The sequence below is a fragment of the Plectropomus leopardus genome, chromosome 7 (assembly GCF_008729295.1).
Source record: "Plectropomus leopardus isolate mb chromosome 7, YSFRI_Pleo_2.0, whole genome shotgun sequence".
NCBI classification, from domain to species: domain Eukaryota; kingdom Metazoa; phylum Chordata; class Actinopteri; order Perciformes; family Serranidae; genus Plectropomus; species Plectropomus leopardus.
Genome location: NC_056469.1, coordinates 31451577 through 31476064, shown reverse-complemented (window position 1 = coordinate 31476064; position 24488 = coordinate 31451577). Strand labels below are relative to the sequence as shown.

Genomic DNA, 24488 nt, shown 5'->3' with positions numbered 1-24488 from the left:
AAGACTTTAATAGAGTAACAAAAACATATGAAATGTGATCTGTTCCAGGTTAACTTGGCACAATATGTAAAATTCACACAAAAAAAAGATGTTTGCACATTTGAAGTAGGCACATGAGTTCTTACAGTACGCAGGCTGCTTGTTTTGCCACTTACAGTCAACATTTTATGAACGTAAACATCCGTCTGTGTCGGGAATGTACATTTATTTAGGCACAAATGTCATTTAAGAATCTGATTTTATATTTTATACCTATTTGATTTGCAAACAATGAGACAATGCCACTGTATGTGTACCTTTTTGTTTGTTTTGACAAACATGAGACAAGTTTTCACCACGATTCTTTCCTCCCGTTGCAAGTTTTCTTTCTTATTAGTGATATTTCTACAGTATACAGTATTTTATTTAGGAAAAAATAACGTAAGGTTATCTGTGATAATACGATATGAACACTGCGGCATTTTTTAATAACTGGCTTATTTTGTTAAAGAAATACAAACACTTGCAGAAAATATGTTTATGCAGAACTCAACAAAGTGACAAAAATCCTTTTTTTACATAAAAAAAAGGATTTTCATTATTAATACTGGAACTCAAAAATTTCGAACAATATGCAACAAATATGTCATCTGTGCATAAAACTTTGCATTTAAAATATGTGAGAAAGAATAAAGTTGTGTATTATTTTACATACAGTGAGCTTAAATTTAATAACTGCAAAAAACAGTGAAGCAGATCTCCAGCACAACTGTTCCTTTAAGAGACTCTGACACCTGATGAGCGGACAGCTCTTAAAGGAGCAGTGAGACATTTTGGGAAATGCGCTCATTTGACTTCTTGCTCGGAGTGAATCAATACGACTCTCACGTCTGTACAGTAAATATAAAGCTGGAGCCAGCAGCTTAGCTTAGCATAAAGACTGGAAACAGGGGGAAACAGTTAGCATGGTTCTGTCCGAAAGAGACAAACTCCACCGACCAGCACCTCTAAAGCTCACCGATTAACACATTATGTCTTTTATTTATTTATTTTTTTAAAAAATGTATATAAATTGAAGTGGTAAAATAACAATTTGTGGTTTTTAGGGGGTGCGTGACTCTGGAGTGAGTTGGCAAAGCTAAAAGAGTCCAAAATTAATCCCAATTAATAACACAGTGCTTCACATTTACCCTCCACTGAGCGTGAAATTAAATTAAATTTCATAGTGCCTTAAAAAAACAAAACATGCATTAGTCAACTGAAAAAATGCGTCCATGGTATGAACCTGAGCTCGTTCCTCAGACGTCAAATACTGACGTCTTGTCACACCCTTCAGTGTCTCACACGGCGGGTTTCCATCAACCCTCAATTTGCTCAAATTGTAATCACAAATATAAAATACGAAGAAAAGTTTTCACGCTAGCATGAGGTTGTATTTCAGGCAGTTTGAAAAAGCCAGATTTCGCAAAACTACAGTGGAAACACTTTTCGACTTTTCTAGGTCACATGATGCTGTGGCTGTGTGAAGCAGCAGGAGCTACAGAGCTGTTATTGCTTCACATAACTCTTTAAATGTTTAGCATCTCTAGTGACACTGAAACGTGAAAATGTTTTCACGATGAGGTCAGGGAGGCAACACAACTACTTGATTAAGTTAATTACTTTATTATTCTATTTAATTTTTATTTTATTATTCTATTGTTTGGTTTATTTACATTGCTTACTTTGTGTTTTCTTGTTAACTTTTTATTACATGACTTGTATTTGTTTATTACTGCACAACTTTATCTTATTTTGTGCAAATAAAACTGAAATTACTGTTGTAATATAACGTGATGTAAATACATCAAGTTACTGACACCAGCGTGCAAGTCCGTACTTTTTGTTACGTTACATTAAAACGTTGGCTTTTGGTTTCACATGGGACGAAGGTTACGCAGGATACGTTAAAACTACAGTTCACGTGGAACGTGTCGCTCTACATCGACTTTCTCTCACTTTAAACACTTCAGTTTCTCTCAGGGTCAAATATGGCAGCAGATGGGTTTGCACAGAGCTCGGCGTGCCCCATAAAGACGTTAAAGTTTGCCTTTGGGCGTGACAAAGCGGAGCATTTGATGCTCTGGAAATGAGACGAGCTGCATGTACTTTCTGCAAACAATCCCACAATACAAATGCAACTGCTGTTGTGAAACTCAGCTAAAGGTGCCGATCACGAATCACTTTGCAGATTTGATTTGAACCACTTTGTTTGGTTCACTTCAAAGATTTATCGTCACTGATAATAAATTGTTTTTCTCTTATTATTTATTTTCCAGTATGAACTCAGTTGTATAAAACTGTTAATGCCAGTTATGAACATTCAGCCTTACCAGTAAAAATGTTTACATTTCCCTTTTGTGCAGATAAATTTGTCTTTTTTTCTCCAAATATGTTCAGTTAGTCTTTTTACACATATGGAAATTAATAAATTGCAGTGGACGTTTTAAGTCCACGTTTTCTAACTTTGCTACACTAAAGCTACGGGTGTTGTTATTTAATGAGGTAAAAATGAATCCATGTGATATCTCATGCAAATATAAATACAGCAGAAACATGTTTCTGTGGTTTTGAGGTGTCTGCAAGGAGAGGTGAAAAATTAAACTGTGATGCAAATAAAACAATGACTGCTTCGTTCTCTTTTCCCCCTTCGAAGCAGAGTTTAGCTCTTCGTTCATGAGCGAAGTCGTTACCAAAACAACTGCATCTCTTCTTCAAACGCGGCGGCGTCTCTGTGAAACTGAGGTAAGACACAAGAAACCGTCTGGACTGCATCTGTGGTTGAGTTGTTAGCGTTTTCTCTGGTAGACGGAGCCACTGTTCTTTCAGAGAGAGGAGTCGGAGGAGTTCATGTGCTGTGAGGAGACGGTGTGTGTGCGTGTGTGTGTGTGTGCTGGCTGCTGTTTGCCTCCGCTCTGCTCTCCTCAGAGTGTTTCTCCAGCTTCTGCAGATCCTCCAGCATCTCCTCGATCAGAGGCGGCATAGAGCCCGGGATCTCCATCTTCAGAGTCACCACCCGCTCAGCTCCTGTGGAAATGTTTCGATCATGATTGGACAATGAGCAACGGCGACTTTATCACCTCCCATCACAGATCGTTTTACACAGAGATTTAAGTCTCTTATGCCTAGTTTGCATTTTTTACACTTAACAAAACAATGGCAGCATCATGATGCTCCTGCGTGGATTTTTGAACAAAAGCGGCGTGGTGGGGTGGCGTTTAACGCAAAAGCGCCGACCTCTAATGTGACAGAAAACATGCACATTGGCAGCACTTTCTAACAGTCACAATGGCCTAACATTCGATGCAATGCAAACTTGCTTGATTTATGAAAAAAAATAAAATAAAAAAGGACAAGAAAATTACCTGAGAATTGGTTAATAAAGAAAACATAAAATTAACAAAAGTAAAAAAGTAGAAAATTGTAACAAATCTGTAACAGAATTTTAAATTTGTAATTTTGATAACTAGAGTTGGAGTTTTATTTGTGGAACATTTTTGAAAGATTTTGTACTAATTTTCTCAGGGTTCAAAGGTTTGCTGAAATCATATATTTGCATGCAAAATGTCATCGCATCTTAACAGACCTCGTTTCGGTGCTGTTTGTAGCTCCACTGCCGGTGTAAAGACGCGATAACTCATTTCTCATTTATTTGCGATCGTATACGTTATACAGAACGACGAGGTGGCACAAAAGCGTTACGTTCATGCTTTGACCGGGTAATGTGAAAGGTGCTTTAGAGTTATTTTAATACTGAAATAATTTGTGATGAATTAAGAACTTTGTTTTCTGACCTTTGGCGCTGATGCTGCGCAGGTCGGTGATCTTCATGAGGGCTTTGGGGAACATGAGGGGCATGCTGGGCCGCCGTTTGCGGGAGTAAATCTTCAGCGCCTCCAGCAGCGGCTCCTGCAGCACCTCCACCTTAGATGGCTCCTCCAGGTCCTGCCGGTCTGTTCAGACGGACAGGAAACACAGGAGTGAATATTTAGCTGTAAAAGGAGGAGTTTATGGTTCACATGTATCACATTTTCTCCCCAAATTGTAAAAACTTAGGTGGTGTTTGTGTCCTCTGAGCTTCAGCACCTCCAGAGACGAGACAGATGGCGCTGAGCAGGCCGCTCTCCGTGTCGTCCATCTGCAGCGGGAGCAGCTGGCCGGCAAACGTGAAGACCTGGTCTGTCAGCGGTCCAAAACCGGCGTTGTGGATCTGAGTGCGGGTCAGAGTCAGCCCGTCTGAGAAGGTCATGGTGTCCTGGTCGGGAGTGTATCTCGTGCAAATTCTCAGGATCTGGATGGAGGAAGAAAAGAGTGAGGAGGAGGAGGGCAGAGGGAAGATAATTAGGTCATGATAAAACTGTGGCACACGGTAATATGGGACAGAAGCAGCTGCAGGAAAGATCGGAAAAACAATGAAATGAGTTCAAGCTGCACGTCACATTTGTACCCAAATGTGCTTCTGCACCTCAGAGGCACATCTGCACACGAGAAAGAACTGACGGTCAGTTAAAGTCCCTCTGAGTATTTTGGCATTTTAAATCACATATTTTTTTGTCACTGATGTTGAATAGCTGCACTGTTTCCCTGATCTTTTTAACAAATAACTTCATGTTATGTCCAAAGTTAAAAAAAGAAGGCTGTTGCTAAAATGCTGAGTAGGACTTTCGTCAGAGCTGTTGGTCATACGTCATCCTCAGAGTTTGCACAGGCGCACTGACAAGTACGACAGGATATTAGGGCCACTGTCGATTAAAAAAAACAAAAACAAAAAATGGAGGGCAATATTCAGAGAAAAAAAAAAAGATTTTCGAAGTTGAATGTCACAAATTTGTGAGAAAAAAATGCTATTTCTGAGTTTAGAAAGTTGGAAATTTAGTTGGATATTCTCTGAGTGAAAAAAGCTGAGAAAAAAAGAAAAAAAAAACTATTTTTATTACTACTATTTTTACTATTACTATTTTTCTGACTTTTTTTTCCTGGAAATTTCAGACTTTATAAACTCAGAAAATATACATTTTTTTTCTCACCAAATTGCGGCATTAATCTTCAAAATTCTGAGTATTTTTTCTGAATATTCCCCTCCATTTTTTAAATTTATTTTATTTTTTTCATCTACAATGGCCCGAATACGCCATCACAATCTTGCCTCTTTGCCTGCATCTGGACAGAAAACATTAAAAAAACATTGTAATGAGCTGCGCGGTCAGCTTATCTTGATTTTTTTTGGGCTACACTTAAGATGCGACACTAACAAGACAGTGAGCTTTCATTTTGGGATTATTCCTTCAGTTTTTTCTACCGTACACAGCGCTGTGAAAAATCTACTTTTTCACTGAAAGTGTGTAATAAAGGTCAGATAACTCCTAAAGACCACAGTGAGCTATGCAAGAGAAGAAGTTACCGAGCCAGCTGCTTCTGGCAAAAATAAGGTGCTCAGGTGGAGGCCCGATTTGATACAAAATATACGGTACGGCTAATTTATCAACGACAATGACAAACTGACAGGAAATGTTTAACAGTTCTGTATCTCATTAATTTGTTGTTGGCGTTTTTGCAAAATTAGCAAATAAAACTAGTTGCCCATATCAACGATCGGTTAAATCGTGAAGCTAAGTGTTCATTATTCAGAGGCGTGTGAGCTCCTTTCCTATTAGAGACCAACTGATATATTGATTTATACTGGCCGATATTGGCTTCTCACAGACATAGCAGTAATGCCGTAAGTTGTCCGATATGCTCCGATAGTTTTTTTTTTTTTTTTTTTTACAGAACAAAGAAATACGCTTTCATGTTTTTATTTGAGCGTAACATCTTCTTGTTTAACTCTGGTTCAAAGTGTTGAGGAGGGTGTGACAAATCTAGACCAGACAAAAAAGACCAAACGAGGAGAACCTGGCAGAAATCCCAGAACGCTTCATCGTGTAAAGACTCGACAGAGCCTCTGCGGGTACACGACGTTCCCCTGCTGCTATCAGAGAGCATCAGAGGAAGATCCTGTCCTGACGGGGACGACGACAGACAGACTTGGCAGGCGGTGACGGGGGGAGACGGAGGGAGGGTGTAAGGCGATAAAACAAACAACGCACTCTGCCTGAGGGCTGCTGTCTGTCTGACAGCACGCCTGTCAGTCTGTCTTCGGCAGGAACGCTGGCTGACGGCGAGTCATGACCCACAGAGGTGTGAATCTCAGTAGGTGTGTGTATGTGTGTAGTTTTATTTTTTTCCCATTATTATGTTTGTTTTTTTTGGGGGGAGTTTTCCTTAGTCAATGTGTCAAACAGTAAAGCCCTAAATTGTAATTTGTGATAACAGTAAAATGATAAAATTGACTTGACTAGATCTGTGTCTGTTCTCTGTGTGACATGGCAATGGTTCTTGAATGAAACATTAAACTTTTGTTGCAGTTTGGCCTTTCATTCATAAGATTATGGCGTTTTGGGGGACTGAAATGCAAACTTTTAAAACTGCAACCCTTTCTGCCGCCGTGTGAAGTGGCAGCGTGCAGATCCTGTGAGAATCCTGTGTTCTTCGGTGGTGTGGCCTGACATGAAAAACTGCAGTAATGTTGGTTCTTTGTGCAGATCCATGTACACAAGGATCACTTTTACAATGTTAGCATATAAACATGGATTTTTTTGAAACACAAAGGAAACAGTTTTCCGTTTTTAGCAGTGCCGCTCTCGTCTAAACGTGGCCTAAGAGTAATCCATCTCGTTCAGTTTTAGAGAATCTCGTGTTGGGGAGATAAAGAGATCTGCAGCTCACTCATATATTTTGTCATCATCAAAAAGTTTCTGCTACAATTTCCTGAAGTCTTGAAGTAGAAAGTTATTTTAGGAGACACTCAGACGTACCAGGATGTCCAGGCAGGCGGTTTTTAGCAGAGTGATCTGGTCGGCGATGGTCAAGCCGGTGAAACCAGGCACTCTCTTGGCGAACTCCACCACCTTGATGATGCACTTGGTGGCGAGCTCGCTGAACTTGTCCCACAGCCCGAGGTCCAGCTGGATCCGGTGGTCTGAGCTGGAGTTCTGGATCAGAACCACAAGCAACATCCGAATAAGGTTTCTTACCAATAACAGCATGACAGCACACTGTGGGCATCAATAAAAATTAGGGGTCGACTGATATCGGTTTTTCAGAGCTGTTACAGATTATTAGCAGTTAATGAGACCGATAACTGATATTTGGATACGATATGCATTTATACTTAAAATTTTAATTTTTCTGTGAATATTAAAAATGTAGAATATAACCAATTCAAACACAAAACGTTGTTTTAATGTATTTGGCAAATGTTTGATCAAATCCGAGACTTTTAACATCATATACAGCAGTTTCCCAGCAATCTTTTTTTTTTATAAAATCAATTGAAAATTTTAATAAAAAATGAATAAATAGAAATTGCTCCCAGAGCTTTTACAAAGTAAAAGTTCCTCCTGTGATGACACTTTCTTTGCACTTTTCAATCGATTAATTAATTAATGTCAATCATTACAATATCTGCCCCAATCTGCCCCAATATTGGCCCCATTAATCTGTCATAATATAAATATTTTTATATTATAGAATTTGGACTTTTGGACCTTACGACGCCCTGGAGTTAACACTGTGTTAATATAAAAAATACTGATTATGGCTTTAGAAAAACAGACAATAATCGTACATCGTCAACAGTAAAAGGAAATCTGTTTGAGTAACTGTCAAAATCCACTCAGAAGAAACAACAAAAAAAGTTTTAAACTCAAAATTTATCACAATGATCCTTTAATTCATAATTTTAGGCAAAGTGGATAAAAAGCGTCTTTTATGTCTTTTAAAGTGATTAAACTTGAGGATTTTTAACTCTAAAAATAAAAAAAGCATCAATAGAGTAAAACAACGACTACGACTTCTAAGCAGAGTACCAAAAATATCCTATTTGAGGGATTTAAGTGAGCCAATTTAGGATTTTCAGAGAGTTTAAGAGTCATAATCCTAATTAATCTCAAACCAGGAAGTTTTTTCAACAGAAAAACATGCTGTTCCTTTTGTCCTTCCTGATTTCACTCACACCTCCAGGCGTCGCTCACCTCTTCTGACTTTAAACTGATGTGAAACCATTCATGCGTTTCTGAAAAGGGCACACCCGGACACATTAAACCAGCCGGATCACTGACTTTGTCACGAAGGAACAAGAACTTGTTCCTGTTTACGATGCATGTGTGTCCCAGCTTGCACGAACATTTAAAGGTACGTTTTTGGATGAGGATGAGACCAAACAGGCCCTTTATTTAATGCAGAAAAACCCAATTTGAATGTTTATCGGCTGCCCTGTTGGTCAGCGCAGCTGAACATGCAAAAATGAAAAAAATCCACCTGATGAAGTCATTTTTACCCCATTTGGTATTTTGAGAAAATGCAGGCTATTTCCACCAGGTGCACTGTCAAAATCAATATTGCTGCAAATCATTGACAGGCTGTGATAATAAGAATTTTGAAAAAATCCACTTTGCATGTAGTATATTGAAAATAATAATTCATTTTTGTGGGTTTTTTTTTCATCTAAAAAAGTTGCAGCATGACAAAAACAGGTATTCAAAGGGTTAAACGTCTACAAAAATCAATGAATATTTGATTTTTGTTTATAGGACTAATGTTGGTCAAAAACCTTAACTTAATGAAAGCAGAAAATAATACTACTATATAATTTTTTTTAAAGCCTTATTTTGAAAAGCGCATTTTTTGTGCAGAGCGATAGGAGTGTGTGATATTAAAGCGGGCCCTAAAGGGTTAATAACTCACCTTACACTGCACAAAAAATAGTAATGTAAAAAGAAATATTGTTGCTGCTAATTATTGACACATCCTAGGCTGTGTAGTATATTGAAAAAAATGTGATTTTTGTGGTTTTTTTTCATCTAAAAACATAGCGACATCATGACAAAAACCTGGCATTTAAAGGATTAAAATTCTGAAAATAATGAATATTTGATATTTATGATTAGGACTGATGTTAGTTAAAAAAATAAACTAAATGAAATTAGGGAGTAATAAATAAATTTATGAGTAATAATATTCTGTGTATTTCTGTACATTATGTACATGTCTTTATTATCATTATTATTATTATTTATTATTTTATTCTATTGCATTATATTCTATGTTAAGTGCCTTCCTTTGTAGATTTATATTTGCATTATTCTGCCCTTTTTAACAAATATTTTATTCAGCTGCTGCCTTCTTAAATCAATGTTTTAAAAATACGAAATATTTAGCAAGTTTTGGGACCTCTTTCGTGTATATTTTCTGTTGATATATCTGTCTAAATTTAATGCTTTGCACCAATGATTGTCCATAAATCCATATTTAAATGTGATGACGCAGCGTTCAGAGAGCACCGCTTTGATCATCTCCTCTCTGCAGATAGTTTTTCCTCCGTAGAGGAATATTATTCCAGCAGTCGGCTCTCGTGCGGTGACTCACCGTGGTGTATTTTCCCAGCTGGCAGAGAGAGGGGAACGTCTCTCTGTGAGCTCTGCAGATCTTCTCCACGATCAGGCCGAGCTCCGCCGTCAGCTCGTACGTCTCCATGACGGTCATCTTCACCGCCTCCTTCTTCAGCTTCCTGGAGTTTCTGTCGTTTCTCACTGCTGAGGAAAACAACGACCCAGATTACGAGACGTTCAGGAAATCAGTGAAAGGGATTCAGACTGTTTAAATGACAAAACCTGATTTTAAACATTTGGCATTTTGATGTGTTTGTCTCTTGATTGCAGGTCATTCACGAGCCTTTTTCATTACTCTTCAAGCGTGAGATGCTTATTTTTTTGTCCACACATTTCAGAAAAGACAGACATTGTTGGACGTGAAAGCAAACAGGGAATTGCACAAAAAAATGCAACATCAACAGTTTAGTTGACCACATTTTGAGTGACTGTATCTTCATAAAAAATGTGTTATACTTAATTCAACTTGACTGAGCCATCTCCACCATTCAGTTTAAGTTTCTTATGATAACAAAATACACGAGATACTGCTGTATCTTAATACAGTTAGTCTTTCTTTCCAGTTTGCCTCCTACTGGAAGTTGAACTCCAGACATTCACAAACACTTTGTGTTGCAGGAATTTTAAATGTGGACGCATTTATTCGACATGTTACCCAACAGATTTATGTCACAAAAATGTATACAAAAAATAAAAATCAAATAAGAGTCAAATATTACAAAAAAAACCCCAAAACAAACCAAAGAAAAAACAAAACATGCCATACCAATCTGCTGATTTTGGTAAAGGTAATGAAACTCAGCTAATGAGATTAAAATGGACTATTTGCTAAGAAATGAAAAAAAATCTGATTATTCATTAATAATAATTCCATAAGTATGATTTTTAACTGTCTAAAGCTGTGTACAAAACAACAGAATTGTATTTTTATGGTAAATAAATTATTTTTTTTAATATAAAAAGCATGAATATTCACTGTTGTTAAAACCATAAATTTAATGTAAATCCATTATATGTTTAATGTTTTTCACCTTTTCTGAGATGTTTTCAAAGAACGGTGATGGTAAAATCTGGAATAAATGTGTGGAAATAATACTCGCGCTGGTGAAACTACTAATTTCGTTGTCAAAAAACTGACATACGTTGGTAAACTAACAAAAAGCAAACATTGTAACAGTACATGGTTCCTAATATGTTTAGTTTTGTTTTTTGTTATAACATTAACATGAAGTGACATCTCAACTTTTTGGTAGAAGCCTATTTCTAAAAAAATGGGGTCTGTAAAATAAATAATAAATAAATGAAAGAAAAAATGATGTCTCTGAGGAAATACATAAATAAATAAAATATGTTAAATTAGTAAATACATAAAATAAAAAAAATTGATAAATGAATGCAGAGGAAGAATCTTTCCCTTGCTCTTCTTCCTCACGTGGACATTACATGGTTAACTGAGTTTTTGCTGTACACATCCTGAGTGTACAGCTTGTGTGTGTGTAAACATATATATATATATATATGTGTGTGTGTGTGTATTTGTACTGTACTGTGTGTCTATTTAATGTCCTTGGTATTTGTTTTGACTCGTTTCAACAGCCGAATGTTTAAAAGGACGATTTAAATTCCTCACAGCACAAAAACACCGTGCGTGTTTTCGGCAGAGGAGGAAACGCCCTGTGCCTCCGTGTTACAGTTAGTGACACACCACAGATGTTGGTATTGTCTCCTAGCAACCGCAGTTATTAATGGTGACCTCTCATGTTGTCACGAGCGTGGTGGAGTAGATCGGCAGAGTTTTTCAATTGTATTTATTTTTGGCTCTTTAAACATTTTAGTGGAGAGAAGGAAGACGTCTCTACGGCCGATATCTCCAAAATTTGGCAACTTTAGGGGGTGAACTGTCCCTTTTAGAGCTTTTACTACTCAGTGCTGCCCCGAATTAAATCCTGAAGACTAAAATAAAAAACTGTGTCACACTTTAGCAGCCAAGGAGACGAGACCAAAAGTATGAGGACAGGGGTTTCACATATTTTTGCAGTGCAGCTCAGGTGAAGGGAATTTCAGTTAACGCCTCTAAAAATAACAAATGAACTCTTCCTCCGGCAGCAAATAGTTTCCAGTGAAACCAGTTGGCAGTGAGTCTGAACTGATCCTCAGGGAGCACGTGAAGCCGGCTAACGCAGCCTAACCAGGTTAGTGTTTCATAATCACTTCGGTAACGGTGTCAACACGTTTCAGTGCGTCCCACTGACTTGGCTCAGGCAGCTACACACATGTCAGAGGAGCTGAGGATTATGCAACACCTCCGTCTCTGCCCTCCTGCCTACTCCAGCCTCCCCCCCCTCCTCCCCGTCCTCCTCCCCCTCCTCCTCCTCCTCCTCCTCCTCCCTGATGCCCTACATTCAGCCATCATTGTGTAAACACTCGCAGTGAGATCGTGTTACACACTGACTGAGTGAAGCGGCGCGGCGAGCGGTTACATAGCATCCATCTGTCGCTCCATGTGACGTTTTTATGTAATGTGCGTCTGAGTGCGGAGCAGCAACAATGAGAACAGGCGGATGGGAGGCTCCTCCTCTGCTGCCCTATCGCTGCCCTCCTCCACATAACACACGCTCCGCTATCTGGGTCGATGACTTTGTTTCTGTGGTACAGTTGAGACGCTGGAGTTCGAGCTCATTGAGAACTTCTCCATGAAAGTCAGTATTTTAAAAGATTAATTAACCCTTAGGGCCCCAAAAATCATAAGAAAACTCCAAGGAACTCACTTGTAAAATGTTTAAATGGCTTTATTTCTACAGCATGGTCATGATGGACCTTAGAAACTACGCGTTTAGGCATATAAGTCTGTCAGGGAGTCAAAAAATTAAATCAAATAAAACTTGACTTTGACTCCCCTACGAAGGCTTGTATGCCGAAACGCGTAGGAGTGTGTTTTTAAGGTCCATCGTGACCATGCCGTAGAAATAAAGACGTTTTAACATTGTAAAGCTTTCTTTCTGATTTTTCAAATCTTAGTATATCTCCACCAAAAGAGCTCTTCGAACAGACGGACTTTTGAGCTCCTTTTCTTGCATTTTTTAACCCTGAAGGCCCATTTAATATTCACACAGAGACTGTTTGTATCGACGTGTTTCAAATCATGTTTCAGCGAAAATGTTGAAAGTGCTGGAAAGTGCTGAGCACTGATAGATGAGTCCCTGCTCACCTTTTTTTGAAATCTTCGTTCAACACGAAATCGTGCGAGAAAAACAAAGTTTTGTTAACAAATTCACAGCAACACTTTGGGAGTGAGTGATGTGTCAGTCGTCATTTTGCACAAAGGATCGTCCCACATGTTTAATGATATTAGGGGACACACGGTATAATAACTAATCTGCCTTTCGAGGGCAAAATTGACACCACGTCTCCTAGCAACACTCAGATGTCAGTCGAATGGGAAATACCCACTAAGAGGATTTACTCCCAAACAACCTTCCCCCAAAAAAACCTCACTGTGGACAGTTTTAGGGATTTTCTGGATCTGCTGATATAAAGCGTTTTAATTATTGAGCCCTTGACTCATTTTGTTTTGATCGTTTCATCGTGAGCGAGGCGGCAGCAGAGCTTTTTCAAACTGAAACTATCTGCACGTTCGGACAAAACTTCAGTAAAAGCAGAAGATTTTCGTTTTATGATTTGAGTAAACTTTTAAGGACTGATTGGCGCATTTTACGTGCTTTTAATTTTTCATTTTTTTGAAAATTTTTTGAAAATGAAATTAGAAAGTAATATAAATTTTGTGCACAGAGTGTGTGTGTAATATTCGGTGTATTTTTGTACATTATGTACATGAGATTGTTATAATTATTCTGTTTTTATTTTATTTTATTCTATTGCATTATATTCTATGTTAAGTGCCTTCCTTTGTAGATTTATATTTGCATTATTTTGCCCTTTTAAATGAATATTTTATTCAGTTGCTGCTTTCTTATTTGCTGCTTTAACAAAACAATTTCCCTCACAGGATTAATAAAGTATTTCTTTTTTTTCTATTCTAATATTAAAGCGGGCCCTACCAGTTAAAGCTGTGGACTCCATGGTGGTTTCTATGGTCCAAATATGCTTTTTTTTTTGCATTGTGCTTCCATAAATCACAAACCTAACGTGTAACTGCTTCTAAAAGACACAAACGATAAACCTGAGGTGTCAGTCAGTGACTCTGACCTTTATCTTCCTCTCTGTGATCAATGACATCTACAATCCATCGTCCGCTATCTGTTATCTGCTCTGTCCTTGAAGGCGTCACCTTTTCCTCACAGCCTTCAGCCTGAGAGCGCGCAGAGGAGGAGGTCTCAGGAGGCCTCAGGAGGTCTCAGGAGGCCTCCTGCTGAATCAGAGTGGGTCAAACACTTACACTCCTTCGACATTCCCGCTGCGAAGCACTTCTGCAGCCGGCAGTACTGACAGCGGTTCCTGGTGATCTTGTTGATGATGCAGTTTCTGTCTCGGTGGCAGGTGTACACCATGTTTTTCTGCACGCTGCGCCGGAAGAAGCCCTGCAGAGGCAACAGGGGAGAACAGAGAAGATATGAATTATTTAAGGGACCAGAGTATTTTTGACGGTGTAAGCAGGTATATTTCTGTTCTAGTTTGATGGGGTCTGGACCAAAACACCACCCTATCTGCACCCGTGGCCAAGTTTTAATAATGTGTAAGAATGAGAACAATAATCTGCACCGAGCGTTTTTTTATTTTTTGACAGGTGCCACGACTACGATTGTTGGCGTTTGCCGCACAGAACCGCTGAAGAGTTTTGTCTTGAGAAGGTATGGCCAATATCCAAATGAAGAAAAGTAGAAAATAATTTAAAGAGAGAGAGAGGCTGCTCCTCTCTGTTCACACTTTTTCAAAAAAGTGGCAGTTTTTATTTCTACTTTTTACTTGAGATACTTGTTATTTCACTTGAAAGCCTGAATTTCACTTTGCTAAGAAAAGAAGGGAAAAAGAAAATAATGTGAAATAAGAGAGAAAAGAGAAAGCTGTGTTTGCACTTTTCTAAAATAGGCATATCTTTTGTTTAAAAGGATTATGGTCTGTTTTCTGTTACTTTATTTCTGTAAAGGCAGCTGTTGTTTCCACACATTTGCCATAATATATTTGCATGTTAATGTTGTTCAAAAATATTGTTGAAATGATATGGATATTGTACTTTGTTGATTTTATTTGACAGACATTATGAGGTTCAGACCTTTGCTGGACTTCTTTGAATTTGAGTTGAATACCCCTGGTTCATATTGATCTTGGTGTCTTTATCTGTGCAAATACAATAATCAATAACTGACTAATGTGACAGGACACAATAAAACCTCCTGTGCAAATGTGTTACACATAAAGAAATTCAATTAATTAAAACAACATCAATTCATTAGATGAGTTATTTCACTGAAATATTTGACCTCATTAGGAGTCAATAGGAAACATCCTATGGAAACCACGAATACCTGCGCAATATTTTGAAAATACTGATGTGTATTAAAACATCTGCCTGCTCAGTTGAGAATATTATAGTTTTACTGTTTTGACAGTGAAAATACTGTTATGTGTACAACTCTCTGAGACCAGCCCACAAACTTTACTTTTGTTAATATGCACTTTTAAACTCCATGTTCAATATTACTTTTAAACATTATTATTAGACACTTTGTATTTTATTTTCACTTATTTGATGCTCTGTTGTTGTGTTATTGTTATTTTTTGCTACTGTACTTTTGGAGCAAGCTGGCACAAGAATTTCCTTCAGGATTAATAAAGTTCTTATCTTATCAAACGTAATACAAAATCTGCAGCTTTTAATGTAATAATCTCACAAACATGACACATTTTCCACAAACCTGATAGCAGTTGCCCACTACAACGGTAGTACGTAATTTCCTGCAACTGTTTTTACATCTGCAGATTTGTTACGTTTGTGGCATTTGACTTATGCAAAAAAAATCTATTTAAACAGGATATTAACGTGCCCAAAAACAATTCTGACAGCGAATGATAAAGTTGTGTGTGTTTGAGAGAGTGGAAGAGACGGTGAAGGATGGACTTTCTGAGCGTAATGTTTCTGTCAGTTACTTAACTCAGACGCTGCTCTGACACGTTCTGCCCAAACCTCTGATATTTTCTCATGAGCTGACTCGAACCCGTTAGCAGGTGTATGAGTAAATAAACAAACAACAACAATGACTACAAAGACCATTTTTCATTTTCATATTAAATTTGTGGGAAGTTATTACAATTTAGAAAGCTGAAGATTCCCATAAACGTAATAAATCCCTGCAAAAATGTAACAGTTATTACATTTATAGTGGGCAACTTTTATTCCGCTTGTGGGATTATTACATTAAAACGTGCAGATTTGTTTTATGTTTGTGGTTTAATACATTTGAGGGTGTTACAAAGCTTTCACAAAGCTTCATTTTCAGCAGAAACTAAGTGCGATTCTACAAAAATGTCATAGACTAAAACTTTATTAGCAAGAAACATGAAAGAAAAAGTGGAGTAAAAACGTCTACAAATCTGATTATTTACAAAAGCGTGTTTATGTTGCACTGTAATATTGACCACGTTGACATTTGCTAACACGTGTTGGTTTATCAGGACAAAGTTCAGGACGTTGATGTTTCTCTGAGAAAATTCAGCCATCAATAACTGATATGTGACACAAAAAAACAAACATAATGTGAAAAATATTCTTAAATGTTCTCAACATATTTGCTTCATATTTAGTTAATTTTTTCCCTCTAAACTTCAGAATCAATTAAAAAGTTTCATCCCAAAAAGTGCATGACACACATTTAGAAAATGAGAAAACTGTTTTTGAGCAAACAACTTAAAGGTATAAATTAATATTAAATTGTCCGTTACTGTTCGCTTTGTTAAAATTAACATTGTAACGAACTTAAGCTTTGCTATATTTGCATTTTTTCTGCATCGTGTGCGGGATTTCTGTCGCTTTCTCTTGCATGCATCATCCTTATGTTCTGGTCACTACTTTTTAATTAAGTCCCAACATTATCTGCATGTTGTGCTGCGGAGCACAGCAAAAAAAAAAAAACAAGTTAAAAATAAAAAAAAACCTTGCTACACACAGAGGAACGGTCACAGGTGATGATTGAGAAGTATTATTTCGGTGTAAGTCTATATATTTATTTTTAGTAAAATCGTGGACAGCATGTCTTTGTCCCAGAGCATGCTGTGAGGAGGACAAGTTACCTTGCAGCCCTCGCAGGCGCTGACGCCATAGTGGTAGCCCGAGGACTTGTCTTGACACACAAAACAGGGTTTGTATGTGCGAGGAGGCGGCGGCGGGGAGGCGGGGCTGGCGAACAGGTCGTCTGAGCTGGAGCTGGAGCTCTGACTTCCGACGGCTGCAAACACACAATATCAGACCATAAAAAACTCAAACACACACAGCACAGAGAAAGTAACACACTGTAACTTACTCGTCTGAAAATTTGACTTGTGCATGATTTCATGATGACGGCGTGACAGTTAATAGAATATCTTTGGGTTTTGGTCAAACAAAGCAACAATTTTAACTGTGGGGAACGAGCATTTTAAAGTTTTTTTCCTTTTTAAATTAGATTTTTTTTCAGTATTATTCAGAACAGCTGATGTCGATGGTAAAGGTGAGAGAAAGTGAGTGTGGACGACATGCAGTAAAGTTTTTTTAACATATTATAACATCAATGAATCTATTACAGGACTGCAACCTTTTTATTCTCAAGTTTTAAAATTAAATATTCTAACTGCAATGTCACATTTGCATTCAAATTTTGTTTTCTCTGACCTCGATGGATCGTATGAGGTCGTTTGCTTTGAGGCGTTTTTAAAATTCTTGACCGATCAGTGAGCAAAGCTGATGGGATGATCATAACGTCGAAACACCTGAGAGGGCGTTTTAAGTGTTTTGAGCTCCAAACAATTGATGGCAAAATAACAAAAATAAGGCAGCAGCCACTCTTTACTACAAGGATTTTTTTTTTTACAGACACCAGTTTCCTCCTGTGAATAAAGCCTGTCCTCTCCATCAACGTCAGGCCAAAATGTAAACTTATACAGCAGAAATACTAAAAAAATCAAAGATCTAGGGCTCTGCCCGACTCACTCCAACACTAGATATCGAGTGTGTTGCATTAAGTTGCTGTGAGCTGTAAATGATCCACTTATAAACACGAGGTCTCTCCTACTCCCGTCTGTCTACAAAGAGTAGCGTGAAAGTCTAGAGCGTTCACTCTACAGCAAAATCTAGGGCCCAAAACATGCGAGACATCCACCCAAATATCCAACTGTTTGACTTGAGGCAACGTCAGTCAACTTTTCCCAATAAAAAAGTGTGGAGTGACGTATCTGCACCTAAGAAACCAAAAAGAAAAAAGAGTGAAACCCAAAATGTGTCAGAAAAAGCAGAGTTGGTGCTCCGTGGTGCAACAAAAGCTGAACTCATCAGTCTTTGACTTTCTTGCAACATCACAAAATTGACTCATTTTATTTTCTTTGAAAATGTTTTCACTGCAGATGTTTCTTCCCTAAAGTGCAAACAGCTTAAAGCTGCGTTTTTCCCAGCTGAATGTATCATTTCACTCCATCGATCACAACAGCCCGCCCTCCCGACTGCTGCGGTCCGAGGGGCTCGCTCAGCCTCCCCGCCGGCTCTCTGATCACCTCCACCGCGCCGACGCTGACAGAAAACGAAAGAAAGCCGTTTTTGAAAAGAGGCACAAAACGAGAAAAATTGCTCATCTACATCCCCTTGAACCCGTGGCCTCCGATTGAACCTGGAATCAGCGGGTCAGTCGAGGACACCCCCATCAGCCCGAGCCCTCCAACAACACACAACAATGCAGGAGCATGCCACGAGCCCAGCTGACGGATGAGAGGGAGGAGAGAGAGTGTGTGTGTGTGTGTGTGTGTGTGTGTGTGTGTGTGTGTGTGTGTGTGTGTGTGCGGAGGGGCGGCGAGAGTGATGTGGTCGAGGGAAGGGAGAAAGACCCCCCCATCCCAATTTAGGAGGTGTTATTTGATGTATGCAACGATGTATTGTGTGAGTCAAAAACCCTGAAACATTTGAACAGCAGCTGTTGAGTAAAATCACAGAAACTTTCATGTCACACTGGTGCATGTTATCTGTGGTTCTACTGATAAGATACCAAATACAACATCCATAAATCATAATTCTGCAGATGCATTTTCTGTTGCAGCCCTGGCGACGTATTAACTTATGTTGTTGAATATTTTTATATATTTTTTAATAATATGAAATGTCAAAAACTAACTTCCTTCAAGTTGCTTGTTTTATGCAACCAAAATCCAAAATTTACTGTCATACATGACAAAGAAACGCTTTAAATCCTCATGTTTGAGGAGCTGGAACCAGCAAATTTTGGGGCTTTCCTGCTTCTGCTTGAAATATGAGCAAAATTATAAATTTATTATCAAAATACACGTAATTTAATGAATTGCTGCAGCTTTGGGTTATTTATTATTTATCTTATGTCATTTTTATGCAAAAGTTAACTTTTGTCTCCTCCTGGTATTTTGTATGTTTTGCAATTAATAATAACATTAATAATAATCTATATTTGTAAATATAAACATAAATTCAAAAGATAAAATAAAATCAAAATGTTGAAACTTTTAAAATAATGAATATAGTTTGCTGAATCATAACTGTTTGTCCTATGAAATACCAAAACACTGAAAGATACTTAAACAACATTTACTCTACTGTCATATTTGATGAAGAAAAACTTCAAATCTCCACGTTTGAGAAGCTAAAACTAGCAAATGTTGGAGTATATTTACTTAAAAATGGCCGAAATAATGGTCGATTGTCAAAAAAATTGCAAAATAATTTTTTTTCATTAAACAAATCGATTTACTCAACAAAGAGGCTGAAGAGGACAAATTGTCCCTTTTTTTTTAAAAAAAAAAATAATAAAAAGATAATATAACATATACACTCTCTGTTGAAACGACTGCTTGTCCTGTATGTTTGTTTTGTTTAGTTTTTTGTTTTGCTCTCATTCTTTGTTTCTTGTATTTTTTATTGTACTATTCTGTTTATATTTGATAAAAAGCAACAAAAAGTAAATTACTAAAAAATAAAAAATGAAAAAAAATACATCAAATCCATAAAATGAAATATATAATATCTAATAATGTGAAATATAATAATAAATCAGTCACAGGTGCCATTTTTCTGTAGAAAAAGTACTTATACTTTGGTACTTTTACTTCTTAATGATAAATTTTGCAGGACTTTTACTTCATCTTCTTTTTTACTTGCACTTTTCCTGCAGCAAAGTATCTAAGGATACTTCCTCCATCATTGGCAGCAGTCCGGCTCTCCTCTGACCTCCTGAGCCGGTGACCGTCCGGTGAACCCGCTGTGACCCCAAACTGACCGTCCCCCGTCCCAAACACAGACCACCACACCGTCACGAGCCGCTCTGATACCCCGTTTACCGCTGCTGCTCTCCCACTTTCCTGCTCAAAAGAAAAACTCCTGCCAGACGAAACTCATCGAAAAAGCATCATAGTATTTAGTTTTACTAGTATCTGGCAGTAATAAGCACTGTGTAGTTGTACACAGCTACAAAGACATAAAGTGTCATTTCTGTTCAGTATTTTTCAACTATCTCCTTTAAAGACATTTAAATTACAACTGTTTTTACTACATTGTCATTTATTATGTGTTTATACATCAGCTCCTACATACAGGAGCCCACATGAGGACTTATTTTTGTTGACAAACGCATTAATAAGCACTTATATCTGCTTACAACCACATTTATACATTTATCCATTGATTAAAGACGTATGCACAGCTTATAAATGTTAAATAAGAGGGTTGCAGTCAAAGGTAAAGTCCTCCACACATGATTAAAGGATAAACTGAGGATGGTAACATTTCCTGTTTTAAAAGTGTTGATACACCATATCTAACTTTTTATTATTTTTTATGCACACAAATGTTTTTTTTTTTTTTTTTATTTTTGGCCTTTTAGCTTTAAATGTATTTTATTTTATTTATTTATTAATTTTCATCTTTTTTTTCCTTCTGCACATTAGTCTCAAATTGTTTTACTGTTTACGTTTGTTTGTCAGTCCACAGTAAAGCATTATGAATTATGCTACATTGTATAAAAAGTGCTCAACAAAATATGTTGATTTACTTATTGATTAAGAAAAGTCACAACAGGGAAGATAAGAAGTGCAGTGAATTTAAGCCATATTTCTACCTGTATACACATATTATCAAAATCCATCCCCCTATCGGTGCAACGTCGTGTTTTAAAATGTTATTTAAATGTTAAAATTGATCCTAATCATGCATTCAACTAACAGAGACTGGGCCTCACCCTAACATTAACCAGCTTGTGTTTTTTCTGCATTGTGTGTATTTTGGATTTGCACATTATTTTATGTTTTTTCTCTGTATTTTTACCTTTTTTCTGCAGCAGAACAATTTCCCTCAAGACAAATAAAGTTCTGTCTTATCTTTCTTAGCATACCTCCTGACCTTTAGTGTAATCACCAAACTACAGACACAAAATCACACAAAAATCAATAAATGCAAAACAAAAATTGGTTCAACTCTTTGGCTGTAAACTCATTTGATATAATTTTGTTTTGCAAAGATATTTAAGCATTCTTGAGGGTCTGAGGATGGAGGGCGTCCAGCCACAGATCTGAAGACCTCTGAGGCAGATTTATGGTTTCTGATTTTGGGTCACATCAATAAAATTAACTTGATTTAACATGGTTGATAATAACATGTTTTTTGTCCTTATAAAAACACAGATTTGTCAAAATATAACTATATGCAATCACCCTTACCACTAACCTGTAGCCCTATATATCTTCTAATCAACACTGTTATATATATATGTACTATATATATATGTATTTTGGATGTTTTATCTCTACACTCTCTCCTACTTTGTGCTGCAACTGCCTAACTATTTTTTTTCTCAGGATAAATAAAGTTATTTCTTATCTAAAAACCAAACAGTCACATATTACAATTGAAAATTCAATGAAAAATTTGGAGATGCAAGGCTAAAAATGTTGACCTATTATGTCAAGCCTTAGTGAGTAAACACACCTGATACAATTTTATTAAGCAAACATACTGAAATATTTTTGAGGGCCTCAGGATGAATGGTGTCCTGCATAAATTAACTTTATTTACTATAATTGATTTTAAAAAAAACAACAGCGATATTTTTCTTTTAAATCCACAGATTCACCAAAATGTATCTTTCTGCAAAAGGATAAATATCTTTGCACAACACTTAACTTAAAATGTAAATACCAAACAGTCTTATTGAAAATGCATGTAAATATGAGTAGATGCATGGCTAAATACTGCATTGTACGCCACTATAATAAATTATTTTTAGTGCTGTAAGGATGAAAGGTCAAATTACAAGACCTTGGAGGCAAATTTGTGGTCAATAAAATCAACTTGATCTATCCCTGATTGATTTCTGTTTTGATAATGAGCTGATGTTTTCCTTGTGGATGTCCATATATTCAGCACAACATTAATGATTCAAATCTTGGAGCAAAATCAGGATTTTTCCACCTACACTGTGAGCACCGGTGCTGCTGCCAGTCCGCCTCGATCAGCTCGGGGAAGTAGGCTGCCAGATCCTGGTCCTGCTCCTGCAGCGTGCACGCGGGGCTGGATGTGGAAGTGTACAAGTCCATGATTTCTCCAGGACCGAAAGCTTGAAACTCCAGATAGTCAAACATGATGTGGCTTCAGAGTCTGCAAAGTCCGAGTGGAAACGTCTGCATGTGCAATTCTCCGCAGCAGGGCGGGTTTCTTCCTCTGTGTTTTGGTGCAAACGGTGTTTTAGCAGTAAAAACGTGCCCGTGTTGCAGTCAGAGGGGCGTGTGCGCTCGGGATCAGACCCAGATTTCCCGCAGCCGGTCTGAAAGTGTTTGCATGTTGCAGCAGCGGGACGACGGTTAAAGTCCAGATCTGGAGGCTGTTTTGCATAACAAAGTTACTTCCAGGACTTCTTCCTCTTATCTCGTCTTTATTGACGAATGTCTCAACTCAACCTGCTTCATACTAGTTATGTCAGCGCGAGCGATGGTGTTACCTAATGTATGCGAGTGAACTCCTCGTGAACCTCCTCCTGCTGACCTTCACATGACCCAGCCGCTGTCTGACGTCACACAGCGGCTGCAAACAAGTCCCGCGCGCACAGGTAAGAGTATCGACACTGAGGTGGACTCGAGTAAAAGTAACCTACTTTAATCAAAGTTTAACCTCAAAAAGTGTCAAAAGTGATTGCAGAAGAATCAGAAATACCAGATTTTTAAATCCACAACATGGTGCCTACATTACCCACAATGCAACTCGACCACCAATGGTCGGAGATGCGGTTGTGTTTTGATTGTAACAGCTAGTGCGCTAAAATAGACACCATAGTCTCTTAAACGGCTCTGTTAGCAGCTAATCAGTGGTGGATATTGGTGCAAATATTTACTGCATCAAAGTACAATTTTTTATGTATTTTAATCAAGTTTGTCCACTTTTTACATTTACTCCACTACATTTTGGAAGCTTGAAAAAAAAAAAAAATTTTTTCTGTACACCAATATAAATATACACATTTTCCCCCAGTTATTTCATAATTTTCTACTGACTCTCTTTCTTTTTTTTTTTTTTTTGCAGTTTGCAGGACATTTCATACCAAGTTGCTGATTGCCTTTTCCCAATGTTTTTGACAGACATCAAACCAGTTTGCTTACATTGCAAAGGTTTAAGTACTTTGGAAAGGCGTCTGACTGCAGCAAAGGAAAACTGATGTCCATCCAGGTTAAGGGTTAACCCTTTGCAACCTGCAAAATTGGCCTGATTTCTTTCAGAAACATAGGAAGAATGAAGAAATGACCCAAAATCAGCATGGAGTTAGAAATAAGAAGTACAACAGAATTACCTTAAAATAGTATAAAAAAAAAACAAAAGAAAAGAAGTTAAAAACTGACAGAAAGGACCAACATAATTTTAAATATGTCATTATTAATAATAATTATTATAAATATAGTTTTTACCTTGTCTTTTTTTAAGACATTTGCCCTAGCTTTTTGAAGAAACTCTTCTAAATCTACAAATTTCTTGCAATTTGTGAAACACTTATAACCAAGATGCTCCTTTCCAGTGTTTTTGGAAGAAATCAAGCCTATTTTTTCATGTTTCAAAGTGTTAAAAGTACTTGTGAAATACATCTGAAAGCAGTTTGAGGAAAGTGATGTCAACCCAGGTGTCAAAAGGTTAAATATTATTCATCCAAGCATCAAACCAAACAAAGATGATTTGATATCTTTGCATCGACAGCTCATAATTTTACATTCAGCAGCTATATTGTTTGGTAAAGATCTTGTAAACTGCCCCCTTAATGTTAATTTCTCAGAGCAAAAGAATGATTTTTATTATAGTAACAATTAGAAATATTTATTTATAATTATTTTATATTATTTTCTGGACCAGCAAAGGTAAAGTTTGTATTTAATCAATGATGTTTTTAACATGCACCAGCTGTTAATAATTTAACACTGCCCTTTTTCACAATGATTTAAAGAATTTTAAAGTAATGTTTTTCTATTTAACTATTACGCATTTGCATGTTTTTTATTTCCTAAGATCCTCCATTGACGTTAAAATTATTTTAGGAGTTTAAGAGGTGGAATTTTCTTGGATAATGACTAAGCCAAAAAAAAAAAGAAATTGTTTTCACTTGACGCTGATAATATTCAAATGACTCCTAATCTAAAGTGAAATACTCTTCCTGCCCCCCCCCACCCTCCCAAAATCACACAAGTGCAGTAAAATGATCATTATGCTGAACATTCAGGCTTTTAGCTCTGGATTCATGGGTGACCGTAAAGGGACACGCGTCTGCTCTACATAAAGGGCATCACAGCAAA

General features: G+C 37.3%; 1 protein-coding gene across 2 annotated transcripts; it reads right to left on the bottom strand.

The window, feature by feature from the left end:
- Window positions 1-22687, bottom strand: LOC121945447 (retinoic acid receptor beta-like). Of its 2 annotated transcripts, none has more exons than XM_042489605.1 (8): window positions 22136-22687; window positions 16752-16906; window positions 13903-14044; window positions 9484-9650; window positions 6873-7049; window positions 4105-4309; window positions 3813-3971; window positions 1-3045 (listed from the first exon to the last, which is right to left on the bottom strand). In XM_042489605.1, exons 1-8 carry the CDS (start codon window positions 22299-22301, stop codon window positions 2867-2869), a joined length of 1350 nt encoding a protein of 449 aa, XP_042345539.1. In that variant the 5' UTR covers window positions 22302-22687; the 3' UTR covers window positions 1-2866. The 2 variants fall into 2 exon arrangements, with proteins under 2 accessions (XP_042345539.1, XP_042345540.1); XM_042489606.1 differs by having other exon boundaries at window positions 9484-9647.
- Between the last annotated feature and the right edge of the window lie 1801 nt (window positions 22688-24488).

What these genes read in the sequence shown, in the direction of transcription:
- LOC121945447 (XM_042489605.1), bottom strand. Translation starts at nt 22,301, where the DNA reads ATGTTTGACTATCTGGAGTTTCAAGCTTTCGGTCCTGGAGAAATCATG. An exon ending in GCGCCTGCGAGGGCTGCAAG is followed by an intron (nt 14,045 to 16,751) that starts GTAACTTGTCCT and finishes TTGCCTCTGCAG; the next exon opens with GGCTTCTTCCGGCGCAGCGT. An exon ending in CATCTGTCTCGTCTCTGGAG is followed by an intron (nt 3,972 to 4,104) that starts GTGCTGAAGCTC and finishes CCGTCTGAACAG; the next exon opens with ACCGGCAGGACCTGGAGGAG.